This window comes from Lepidochelys kempii, chromosome 7 (genome assembly GCF_965140285.1).
Source record: "Lepidochelys kempii isolate rLepKem1 chromosome 7, rLepKem1.hap1, whole genome shotgun sequence".
Classification (NCBI taxonomy): Eukaryota; Metazoa; Chordata; order Testudines; family Cheloniidae; genus Lepidochelys; species Lepidochelys kempii.
The window spans coordinates 102509565-102523579 of NC_136386.1; the positions used below are offsets into that span (position 1 = coordinate 102509565).

At 36.8% G+C, this 14015-nt stretch overlaps 1 protein-coding gene across 3 annotated transcripts in view; it reads right to left on the reverse strand.

The window, feature by feature from the left end:
* The window catches only part of DOCK1 (dedicator of cytokinesis 1), a 551011-nt gene that overhangs the window by 241237 nt on the left and 295759 nt on the right, over positions 1-14015 (reverse strand). For all 3 annotated transcript variants that reach the window (XM_073354059.2, XM_073354058.2, XM_078853851.1), the window contains exon 28: positions 98-199. In XM_073354059.2, the coding sequence (XP_073210160.1) occupies positions 98-199 (102 nt within the window). The remainder of the gene's footprint in view (positions 1-97; positions 200-14015) is intronic.

The following is a 14015-nucleotide window of genomic DNA, read 5'->3' on the forward strand; positions in this document are numbered from 1 at the left end:
CTTTTTTTCAAATCTGTAACTGCATTTATCAAATACTAACAGAAACAGAAAGTAAGACAAATGCTACATAGGGTAAAGATGCCAAAGTTAAACTTACCACAACATCTGACCGCATCTTTCCAAAAGTCTTGATTAAATGAGCATAATGATAGTCTTCCATTTGCCTTAAAATGGCTGTCATGCTTGCAACGAAGTTTCCCTATTAAAATAATGATAATAATAGTTTAACCGATGGGGCTAAATAGTACCTGCTATCAAAACATTGTGTCACTAGGCTCCAACAATTTCTTTTGGTATGTCAATAAAGTGGACTAGTCAAAGTAAAACTTTATCATTAACATGTCATTAATAGAAAGAAATCCAAGGGTCCATGCATAGTCTGCTGCTAGTGAATAGGCATTCAAACACATACAAGTGCATGAAAATATAAAATTTAAATTTATTTGTTTCATACTTGATCAGGCATTTCAGTCCTGATTTTGGACTATATTTTGATACAGAATCTATCTGGAGATATAAACCTTTTCTGCATTACAGACTTTAAAATCTAACAAACACATTACCAGTTCTAGTATCCACATGTGGGTAAGTCAGTATAGTCTGCAATGAAGACATTGCTTTAAAAATCATTACAATGGATATTGTAAGAATGACCAGCTTTATGAAAAAACACTATACTGTCATCAAAAATACCATCTGCCACACTGTCTCTCTAAACCCATGAAAAAGGTTTTGCGTTATTTTTTTAATCCCAAAATTTAAATTTTTCTGCACTGAAAAGTCTTAACCCCAAACTACATTCTGCTAAGAAAAAGCCCTATTGGTACTAGCATATCTAGGCTATCATCAATGACAGTTCTACTAGTTTAGTAAACTTATTCTAATATCCCCTGTTAAGAATATGTTAAGTGGACTGCTCATAATCAAATAGAACATAAACCTTTGGAATGATTCTTAATAAATCAACAAATACGTCTGATTTTTAGGAAATTCTCAAAATTCAAAGGAAAGTTAGAGAATAAATAGGTAATTCTCTTTGATTTCCATACTCCCTTACATAACATTTCAAATTAATCTTTTTTTTCTACTTTGAAGATTATTCTATTTCATGCATAGTGTGATATAAAGTCAATTTGAGTGGTAACACAACACTTGAGAAAGTATTTTTTGATTGAACACTTTCTTTCTAAAGCAGGATATTGATAAATTTTTGCCATTTAAGGCCTTCAATAGTTAGCACTTCAATCTCTTTGCTACACAAATCTCAAGTACCTGAGGTCAAATATCAGGCCATGGAAGAGGCTTGACTTGTGCATCTGTGTAATTGTTGATCCACCACACACTCACCCTGTCCCCAAACTTCCTGACAGATTCCTTGCATTGGGTTTCTGCATACCCTTCCTCCAGGGCAGCAGACCTCATACTTGTTCTGCTGCTTAGCTGGCTTTGTTTGTGTTGGAAGGAATGCCTTTTCCCTTACTAATTTTTCTGTACTACACAAATATAGATTAGAAATATTAAGAGGTGCAAAAGGTGTAAATAAGAAAAGGGAGCGGTCAGCTCACTGGGCATTTTGGTATGTCAAAGACCTTTACGGTTACTCTCTCTTATCCATAGCAAGAGATGGGGATATAAAATGATGTTAGCTAATAGGAAATTTACATAATAGGGGACCCTCTCATGGGAAACAGAAAAGGAAAAATATTAATTGCCAAAAGAGACTGTATAATATGTACATAAAGACACAGAAAAAGGGTTTGCTACTTAGAGGCCAAATCTAAATAATATTCAGTCCATCTCCCTTAAGGATTCGATATAATAATCAATGTGGTGGTTCTGAGCCACAAAGGCCAGAGTTTGCGGGGGAGGGAAGGGGAGTGTTTTGGTTTTTTTTTAAACTGGCCAATTAGGGCTAGATTCAAGATAACATTCGGTCTTACCACCCCCATGAATTCCTGGTTCATACACATTCAGGAAAGGTGAAGAAGAGAAAGGAGATTAGACAGATTTTCTTAAATCTATCTTCTGTATTTGACCATTTAAATATCTAATCTTTTAAAACTCCACTCTTTTTGGCCTTAGTCCTTCAAACATTTATGTACATGATTAATTTTACTCATGTAATTAAAGTTAAGCATGTATATTATTTCTCTACTGAATCAGGACCTTAATGGTTAATTCATCAGTACACAGCTGATTTTTTTTTTTAAACATAGCATATTTTCTGTACCTGGTTAATAGCTTTGTTCACATAGTTATGATAATCTCATTCTGTTTGTTTAGCAATTTAAATTATTATGAACAATGGCAACAACTGAGAGATGAATTTTGTACCAAGGGAACAGATAATGCTAACTTTGTATTTGAATGGAGAACTAACTTGGGAAAACGGTCAAACCTTATGGATTTAAACATTCACTGTTCAGATGCATCAACATTTAGAAATGAAGTTTATCTTATATTAATTTATCTTGTATGTAAATTTGTGGCCACTGCCCCATTAAATGGCTAATTATTAAAGATTAATGTTTGCAAACATGAGCCCTCTCCTTCATATTCCAATACCTCTAGCTCTTGCCTTGAGATCATAATCCTCTCTTTGTAACAGTACAGTGTTTGTCTGTGGGAATTACTACGATCATGCTGATAAGCAAGAAAAGAAGATGAGTCAATGGAGAGAAAGATAATTACATAAAAATATCTTATTAATTAGCATGCTAAGAGTTACACAAGATACATGTAAGGTAAATACTTTATACTTAAATGTTGTGTTTCCATATGAACCATAAAATATTTTCCTTTTTTTAAACTAATGTTTATTAGTGAAAGAAAAACACAGGAACAAACACACTACATATGAACTCACCATAAAGCAAAGAATGAAATATATCAAAGAGTACATCCAGGTCAGCAACAACCCATAAGACTAGGGTATAGGCCTTTATCCAACTAAGCACAATTTAAGTAGTAATACAGATAAGTCCATGGAAGTAAGTAAATGTCTCCTTCAAGGAATTAAAGTAACTCATCCACAGTATACACAAAGAACACACAAACAATATATCCAAAATGAAAAGAACAAAAGCCCCAAAAAATATTTTGAAAACACAAAACCTCAAAGTCAAAAAAAGGGAGATGGATGCTTGGTAACAGCTAACAGTGTTAGATGGGACTACATTTCCACTAGGAGAGGAACTAGGGTTGCCAACCCTCCAGGATTGTTATGGAGTCCCCAGGAATTAAAGATTGTCACGTGATGAAACCTCCAAGAACGTGTGCAACCAAAATTGGCAACACTAAGAGAAACACAGAGTCCCTTAGCCATATAAAAATCTGTTCATCCATAAAGAATCTGTGTAGGGCAAAAACTAGATGCTCATAAAATGAATACAAGGGACAGTTATCAAATCATCTGAATGATACTCGCCGTGTCATACCATCTGACCAGTATGCGTTTCCATTACCCCACTTCCTCCTGAATGCAGGGTCAAAAAGAGACAGAGGAGATCATCTTTATTCTAATTCTGAGGGAGTGGGAGTTTTGGGGGGAGGGCTGGAGGAGGAATGGGGCCTTTGCACTATTTCATCTTAAGTCCATTAACGCCATCTTAAAATATATATAAAGAAGAAAACCATACAACAGTTAAAAGTACACTATAAAGCTTCAACCATTTCCATTTATTTTAAAACTCAAGGAGCATGTGTGTTCCAACTATATTTGACTATGCTGTATTAATTTAAATGACCATCCCTATAAGATGCTTTGAATTGAAAAAACCTCATTAAACTTATTTTTGCTTTTCATGTGTCTTTAGATTTAGTAATTTTAAGATTTTCTTCCATTTGCAGCCAGCACAGTGTGTTATTAATTACAAAGCTGTCTAAAATTGTAATTTTATAACAGACACAAGGTGGGTGAGGTAATATCTTTTATTGGACCAAATTGTCTCTCTAATATCCTGGGACCAACATGGCTACAATACTACAAACATAATTTTCTAATGGTTAAGCTTATTTCATATGGCCTATTAGCTATTTAGCAATAACTAGTAATATTAAACACTTGTCTTAAGTTGATTTTTTAATGTTTAGTTGGATTCAGAAAATACTATAATCTCATATAGCGGATCACTCCAGGCAATACAAAGCAAAAAATCTAATTTTCTAAAAAATCAATTTCAATTTTACTGTAGCAGTAATTGCAGACCTATATTTATGTAACAAGTACAGCAAAGGGCAACATATGGGACTTACTGTTGCTTTTTGCAATTATTAGCTATTCATTCAGTGTCAAGGTTTTCATTGCAAGCCCTTCACACACTTTCATATTTACAAAGCAGGAAAACAAATACTATAAATGAAATACTCACAAATGACTAATATGATCACTCCATACACTATAACAACAGAGCACTTCATGTATTTTTGTATGTTTTTTAATATAATTAAATTTATTTCTAGCACAAAAATCACCAGCCAGCACAGCTGCTAACTTAATCCTTTTTTTCTTATCAATAAACCAGGTACACTGAGGCAAGAGAGAGTTTAAAACAGTATTTTGTGATGTGCTGTGTCTGCAACCACATCTTAATATAAGCCAGAATAATTCACGCTTAATAAGCTCTCAGTGGCGAAGGATCAATAACTCAGCCCATTTAAAAAAAAAATACTGTTGACTTCTTTTGATAAAGGATTCTGTTATTACTTGGATTACATATTTTATTTGAGAGTGATTGTCGTCTTCTTTTTTTAGAATGCAATTACAGTACCTAATTCATAACTTGTTAAAATTTCTACTTTTTTAAATGAAAAAAGGTGGAAATTGCATATGGACTTAACAAATCAACAGAATGAAGCAAATATTACATTTTCTTTAAGAACTCAATATTCAAACTATTGTTAAAAGTGTAAATTACATTTTAATTTAAAAAACTTTTCCCTTCACCAATGTCACAAGAACAGTTGTTCCCAGACTTGGTCCGCCGCTTGTGCAGGGAAAGTCCCTGGCAGGCCGGGCCGGTTTGTTTACCTGCTGCGTCCACAGGTTTGGCCAATCGTGGCTCTCAGTGGCTGTGGTTTGCCGCTCTAGGCCAACGGGAGCTGCTGGAAGCGGCGTGGGCCAAGGGACATACGGGCCACCGCTTCCAGCAGCTTCCATTGGAAGCCATGATTGGCCAAACCTGCAGACGTAGCAGGTAAACAAACTGGCCCAGCCTGTCAGGGGCTTTCCCTGCACAAGTGGCGGAACAAGTTTGGGAACCACTGCACTAGAAGATTGCAATATGAAAGCCAATTTCATAGAATCATAGAATATCAGGGTTGGAAGGGACCTCAGGAGGTCATCTAGTCCAACCCCCTCCTCAAAGCAGGACCAATCCCAGCCAGGGCTTTGTTAAACCTGACCTTAAAAACCTCAAAGGAAGGAGATTCCACCACCTCCCTAGGTAACGCATTCCAGTACTTCACCACCCTCCTAGTGAAAAAGTTTTTCCTAATATCCAACCCAAACCTCCCCCACTGCAACTTGAGACCATTACTCCTTGTTCTGTCATCTACCACCACTGAAAACAGCCTCTTTGGAACCCCCTTTCAGGTAGTTGAAAGCAGCTATCAAATCCCCTTTCATTCTTCTCTTCTGCAGACTAAACAATCCTAGTTCCCTCCTCATAAGTCATGTGTTTCAGTCCCCTAATCATTTTTGTTGCCCTCCGCTGGATGCTTTCCAATTTTTCCATGTCCTTCTTGTAGTGTGGGGCCCAAAACTGGACACAGTACTCCAGATGAGGCCTTGTCAATGTCAAATAGAGGGGAACGATTATGTCCCTCGATCTGCTGGCAATTTCCCAAAGGACACCAAGAGTTTTCTTTGCCTTGAGTACCAGGAAAAACATACAAAGTGGGAAACAAATAAGCCATACACATATATGTGTATTGCACCTGTAAACTGGTGTCTCACATGAAGTTTATCCATCAGTCTGGAACAGCTACCAAATCAGCTGCTGAACGGGGTCCCACCCAAAGAGAGAGAAGCAGCATATGCTTTTTTATTTTGTTTCTTGTGCCAAGATACTCTGCTTTAAATAGCCTCTAGTAGTTCCCAGAAAAAACTCAAGCTGGAATCATTAAACTATTTATCTACAATGAGAAAACCTCTTTGAAAGAAATGGAACAGAATGGAGGGATGTTCCATTATTATTATTACTACTTGTATTACCGTAGCAACCAAAGGCCCTAATTAGGTTTTAAAGACACATCTAATTTTCCTCAGACTCTCCCAAAAATTTACCACTGGACTCAAACCACTATGATAAGTTTCTCTGTAAGTTATCATTTGGGCAGAAATCTATAAACAAATTAAAACATGAAACTAGAATTAAAGGGCCATTTAAGTTTTAATTATAGTGTTGTTCCTATGATATTATTTTCTAATTGATGCCTTTATTTACATCTGTGCAAAATGAGTGAAAAGTAGATATAAGATGCTTCTAAATAATAAATCCATATATTAGAAAGCAATGACCCTACTTTTGGAAAGTAAGTAGTGAAAGTTTTCAGAGTAACAGCCGTGTTAGTCTGTATTCGCAAAAAGAAAAGGAGTACTTGTGGCACCTTAGAGACTAACCAATTTATTTGAGCATGAGCTTTCGTGAGCTACAGCTCACTTCATCGGATGCATTCAGTGGAAACTGCCAGTGGCAGTTTAAGTGTAAGTGGCAGTTTCCACGGTATGCATCCGATGAAGTGAGCTGTAGCTCACGAAAGCTCAGGCTCAAATAAATTGGTTAGTCTCTAAGGTGCCACAAGTACTCCTTTTCTTAGGAGTGAAAGTGTGTCTCTCAATTTTTGGCATCCTAGTTGAGATACCTGAAAGGGGACTGATTTGCACGCACTGCAAATCCCCTTTAAAGTTCAGTGTTCAAGTATCACATTCAGCACCAATAATCACTAGCCACTTTTGAAAACCTGGCCAGTATGTAAACCTGAATTAAAAGACAGTTTGTCTATTCAATGTAATGCTGATAAATAAGTTTACACGTCATTTTACTTAAGCAAACAAAGTGACAATCTAATATGGTATAAAGCTGAGGATCTCCAGCATTTTGCATTCTGTGGACTACTTTCTAAGAGAAATTATCTTTCATCTTCCTGTCTGCAACCCTTCTCCTGCTCGGCCTCAAAGTGCTTCACTTTGTATATTCCCACAAAGGGGTCTGCTGTTTGAGAACCACTGGTGCAAAGTATGTGCTAAAACACATACTAAGAAATAGCATGCAGTTTTTTGTAAGACAAATAATGCTATTTTTGGTTAGCATGCACTATTCTGGTTAATCTAATAAATTCATATATGGTATTTATCACTAACTCATGGTAAAAATACATTAGCGTGGATTTCAAATAATAACAGATTCCTGTAATCATCAATCAAAGTAGGTTGCAAAGGTTAAGACAAAACTGCAAAATATGCCAAAAAGCAGGCACTGAAATCAATCTGCATGCACGTAGTCAGGTCCCTAGAAGCATAAAAACTCATTTCTGCTAACAGGCTTTTCATAGCATTTGAGAGAACATTATGCTCAAGTACTCTCCACTGGTCAGTGCGCAGTAGATTAGAATCAATGCTATTATTTTGTCATATCAGTGTCTGTGCAGCATTTAAAATGTTTTTGACAGAACTTCCCTCAGCTTCTAGTAGCAAGACATCAATCTATATTATAATATAAAGGGGGATTGAGGTAAAAATACATATATGCTCTCAGTATTAAAACACAGATAGCTATCCCCAAAATATGAAATCTGAGAGTAAATTCAACAGCATCTTCAAAAGATAAAGTATTTTAGGGAAACGGCAGCAGAATTTAAACAAGAACAAAATGTTAATATTTGTAATCTTTTTACTGGTTATATGCTGCTCTGATATTTGTAGGGCCCAATCCTGCCATCCTGAATAAAAACAAATAGAACCAATACAACGTTTGAGTTTATCTCTATGAAATAAAGGTAGCAACATTTATAAGATTTAAATGACAAATGTTTGTTTTTTCTGTGGCTGCAGACATAATTATGAGAACACTTCTTCCCCTTGTGAGATTGCCCATCCAGATCCAATAATCCTAAATGTTCCAACATTGTTTGAATTTACGTATTGTTCTCCTTTACACTTTCCCTGGACAATATATGTTTTCTTTCTTTTGTATATTAACCTGAAGCAGATGTCTCACCATTGGTTCTAAGGTAACAACCCTGTCTGCCTCAACTAGAAAAAGCATATGAAGCAGTCAGGTTTCTGAAGACTGGTGAGGAAGGAATTTATAGATGAGTAATTCATTGATTCAGTGATGTATAGACTCCATTTTGCAAAGATGACTCAAAAATCCACATTTGGTCTGTGAGTGCTGGATCTCTGAGCTAGTAGAAATATGCTTAGAAAGAAAGCTCCTATGTACCCTGGTCTTCATACATCTAGCCCTATCCTCTGACCAGTAGACAATAGTGCAGTATTTTACGTTTTGTGAAACAAAGTCTGCTGATTTTTTAAAAAGACAAATATATCATCTGATATAACAATAAATTACTGAAGTCCTAAATATATTTTCATTTCCATATGTTGTGCTGTAGAAGAATGAGACTATATTTTTGGTTTTGGTGTCTGACTATGTAGACTATAATGACATTTATATCCTAGAAAGACATTTAAACAAATGTTAAATTAAGTGTTTTGTTCAAAGTTAAAATGGAAGGTATACTTCCAAACTGGACCTTTGTGGGGAACTATTCACTGTGGCTCTTAAATAAGGCAGATCAGCAGTGCCAATCTGGGAAGATCTCCCTAACTGAATAAAAGAATTTAAAACGATCATAATAAGCAGCATTTATGGTAAATTGAAGCATCACTAGTAACAAGAAAATTTACATGGATCAAAACTAAAAAAAATGGTTGAAAGACATATCACATATATACTTCTCAGTTTCCTCATCTGTATTGTGTGTATAGTGATACTTACCCTCTTTTGTAGAATGTTTTGAGATCCACAAATAAAAAGTGCTATACAGGAGTTAAGTACTATTGTTAGAGAAAAAACTGAATCCATAATGGGGAAAGATTTTAATTATCCATGTGTATTCTCTTTTAAGGTGTGTCTGGGCCAACATGTTTTCAAACTAGTCTCCATGAAAACATAGCACTATTATGAACTATTTATTAGAACTACTATAATTATGTTCTGTCTTAATGTTATTGACAGAATCTTAGTTTATAGGCCCAGAAGACATCATTGTAGTCATCTAGTCTGACCTTCCATACAGCACAGATCATTGGACTTTCCTTAATTCCTGTTTGAACTACAGCCTATCTTTAAAAATAAATTTAAAAATTTAAATTTAAAAATTTAAAAATTGCCAGTGATAAAGAGTCCACCACAAACCCTGGTAAATTGTTCCAACAGTTAATTACTCTGACTGTTAAAAATTTGCCCCCTTATTTCTAATCTGAACGTGTATGCCTACACTGCGGCTTAGAGTACGCCTTCCAGCTTGTTAGACAGACACACACTAGCTCTGCTCAAGCCAGCATGCAAAACTAGTTTGGACACAGACATAGGTAGTGGCTCGGGCTAGCCACCTGACCCCAAGTCCGTACTCTGGAGGCTAGCCGGATCCACTGCTCGTGCCATATCATTCACACTGCTATTTATAGCACAAATCTGTCTACTCGAGCTGGGAGACACTCCCAGCTGCAGTGTAGCCATACCCAATTTGTCCAGCTTCAGCTTTCAGCTATTAGATCTTGATATACCTTGGTCTGCAAGATTGAAGAGCTCATAATTAAACTTTTGTTCCCCATATATGTTCTTATAGGTTGTGATCAAGTCAACCCTTACCTTGCTCTTGGTTAAACTAAACAGATTGAGCTTTGGGAGACTATCACTATAAAGCATGTTTTCCAATCCTTTAATTCATTCTCAAAGCTCTTCTCTGAACCTCTCCAATTTATTAACATCCTTCTTGAATTGTGAACCCCAGAATGGGAACACAGTATTTCTGTATTGGTCACACCACTGCCAAATACAGGGGGAGTATAAACTTCTTACTACTACTCAAAATTCCCCTATTTATACATCCAATGGTTGCATTAGCCCTTTTGGCCAAAGCTTCACACAGGAAGCTCATGTTCAGCTGATTATCCACCACAACCCCCCAAGTTGTTTTCAGAGCCATTGCTTCCCAGGATAGAGTCCTCCATCCTGTAAATATAGTCTACCTTCTTTGTTCCTAAATGTATGACTTTACGTTTGGCCTTAGTAAAATGCTTGCTGTTTGCTAAAGGGCAGTTTGCCAAGTAATCCAGATTGCTTTGTACCTGTATCACCAACCTATCCTCTTTATTGTTTACCACTCTCCCAATTTCTGTGTCATCCACAAACTTTATCAGTAATAATGTTATATATTAATTGGTGAAAATGTGAAATAGCACAGGGCCAAGAACCAATCCTTCTGAGACTCCACTAGAAATAAAGTGGCTTTCTCTACGATTCCCATTTACAGTTATATTTTGAGACCAGTTTCAGAGTAACAGCCGTGTTAGTCTGTATTCGCAAAAAGAAAAGGAGTACTTGTGGCACCTTAGAGACTAACCAATTTATTTGAGCATAAGCTTTCGTGAGCTACAGCTCACTTCATCAGATGCATACTGTGGAAACTGCAGAAGACATTATATACACAGAAACCATGAAACAATACCTTCTCCCAAGTATTTGCTTCAACTCACCAACAACCACATACCACACAACAGAACCACTAACCCAGGAACCTATCCTTGCAACAAAGCCCATTGCCAACTGCGCCCACATATCTATTCAGGGGACACCATCACAGGGCCTAATAACATCAGCCACACTATCAGAGGCTTGTTCACCTGCACAGCCACCAATGTGATATATGCCATCATGTGCCAGCAATGCCCCTCTGCCATGTACATTGGTCAAACTGGACAGTCTCTACGTAAAAGAATAAATGGACACAAATCAGATGTCAAGAATTATAACATTCATAAACCAGTCGGAGAACACTTCAATCTCTCTGGTCACGCAATTACAGACATGAAGGTCGATATCTTAACACAAAAAAACTTCAAATCCAGACTCCAGCGAGAAACTGCTGAAATGGAATTCATTTGCAAATTGGATACTATTAATTTAGGCTTAAATAGAGACTGGGAGTGGCTAAGTCATTATGCAAGGTAGCCTATTTCCCCTTGTTTTTTCCTACCCCCCCCCCCCCCAGACGTTCTGGTTAAACTTGGATTTGTGCTGGAAATGGCCCACCTTGATTATCATGCACATTGTAAAGAGAGTGGTCACTTTGGATGGGCTATTACCAGCAGGAGAGTGAGTTTGTGTGTGGGGGGCGGAGGGTGAGAAAACCTGGATTTGTGCTGGAAATGGCCCAACTTGATTATCAAACATATTGTAAGGAGAGTGATCACTTTAGATAAGCTATTACCAGCAGGAGAGTAGGGTGGGAGGAGGTATTGTTTCATGGTCTCTGTGTGTATATAATGTCTTCTGCACTTTCCACAGTATGCATCCGATGAAGTGAGCTGTAGCTCACGAAAGCTCATGCTCAAATAAATTGGTTAGTCTCTAAGGTGCCACAAGTACTCCTTTTCTTTTTGAGACCAATTAGTTAGGCAGTTTTTAATCCTCTGTGTGTGTGTGTGTGTGCGCGTGTGTGTGTAAAATATTACATTTGTATTGTTCTAGTTTCTTAATCAAAATGCCATGTGGTACCCAGCCAAATGCCATAAAGAAGTCTATTACATCAACACTATTACATTTCTCCACCAAACTTGTAATCTCATCGAAAAACATACAAGGTAGTTTGACAGGATCTATTTTTCATAAATGCATGTTGATGGGTTTTACCCTCCTTTAATTTTTTTATTAATCGAGGACTGTAACATCTGTTCCACTATTTTGCCAGGGATCAATCTCAAAGGTGTTTAATGTAAGTCTTGCTAAAATACATTCCTAACCAACTTTATTTCTAGCAGACACAGAGTAAAGCTTCATTAATTTGTTATGACCTCACAGGTGTTCTGTTCATGGATGAACCATCTGAGTGTTAGCTGCCCATACAGCTTAAGCAGTTGCAACACCTACATTGCTTGACTCCATGGTTTGTCATGCAGCTGTCGCAATTACCAACTATTCCAAGTTTACGTGCATGAGATTAGGCATATCCAACACATGAAAGAGGGCTGCTTATAGTATTTTAGGGTCATCATGTCAAAATAGTGTTCAATTTCTGTATATTGTTATTAGTTGAAAGAATTGTTTTACAAAAGTAATTTACAATGGTAAAACAATAATCAGGTGTTTTAATTGCTAATGTACTGATAATCTGAATAAAAGCACATAGCCTACCAAAAGAAACTGCAGCTTCTACTGCATTTCATTGGAGAAGAATTATTATTCAGAGGTCATTTCTGCTGGCAAGAACCAAAATCTATGATCACTTTCCACCTCATTTCCCTGACAGTCTGCTCCCATTTAGTCTGTCTGGGCAGAGAGAAACTGACAGATTCCAACCCCTCCCCAACAAGTCAGATAAAGGTAAGGAAGCTCAACCAGTTCCACTCTCATCTGCTTACTGATGTACAAGATCTTTGACTGGCTCTGATCCCTCCCCTTTACCCACTGAGATCACATTTCCAGTACAAGCTTCAGGCACACTTCTGCCTTCTTGGACTGCAAGCAGCAAACATTATTTTCCCTTCTAAGAGACTGAGAATTATTTTGAACTAACATGTCTCTGATTTGAGTGTAACATGAATATTTTTCTATCTTGTTTCAACAGTTTACTATTAATCCTGCATCTTGATGCAAGTATATTTAGTGAACATTCTACTCGTTGCAGAAACTAAAGAACACACATTTACTGCTTTAACTCCATTGAAGTAATGCTGACCATAAAGCATGGAACTTCTAGAGTCAGACAGATGCCAAAACTTTGAAGTGTCACATTCGGAGAATTAGCAGTGAGTGCTGGGGAAGTGCACTGTTAGTCATGTGAAAGACATCATCTTTTTTTAAATCTATCATCATAGATATGATACCTGACAATATTTGAGAGAAAAGGCAGTTTATTATTTTTACATAAACTGATAAATTATTCTCATGTTAACGACCTGGCTGATTATTTATTTATTTATAAGTGTGTTGAGAGATGGATAGGTGTGTGATATAAATAGAAAGAATGCGTCTTCAGACCCACTCTACATAGACAAGAGGAGTGTGCACTATGCAAAGCATATGAGAAACAAATACAGTGAGTCAGATCTTCCATTGCTGTAAATCAGCATAACTCTTCTGAAGCACATTTACTCCACTGAGATTCAGGCCCATTATATATAATTTACAGATTGAATAAATATTTATTTTGAAATCAGATATAACACATTCAAGTTAAAAGCTGATTAGTATTTATATTGGTATAAAAGCATTATAAAGGACCAGTAAACAATACAACTGGTCCATTTACTTTTAGGGACACATCCCACCTTGCCCAGGTAGACACAGAAAATCCTAAATGCACAGGAACCTCTTGTTCTGTATTGGGAGGGGACAGCAGTCCACAGAAGGCCATCCCCATAGTATGGCATGATGTTGTGAGGGTAGGCTATTTAGAGGCCAGGAGATCAGCCATTATACAGATCTAGAAGCCTGAAATACCTGCCTTGGAAAGTCAATGTGCAGCGGCTCATTGGTTATAGTACTGGTATAGTATAGTGAAGTACAATAACTTCACTTCTGCTCCATGCCCAGCTACTGGAACAGAGAAAATAATTCCTTTCCCCAAATCCTTTTTTATAAGTCCATTAACTTGTTTTTTGTTTATGGGATGAATAATAGTTGGGTTGCACCATTTGACCCTTATGAATTGCATAACACAGCACCCATCTTAAATTATAGTACAAAACTAAGTCCCAGTAGTGACTTCATAGAATCACAGAATAT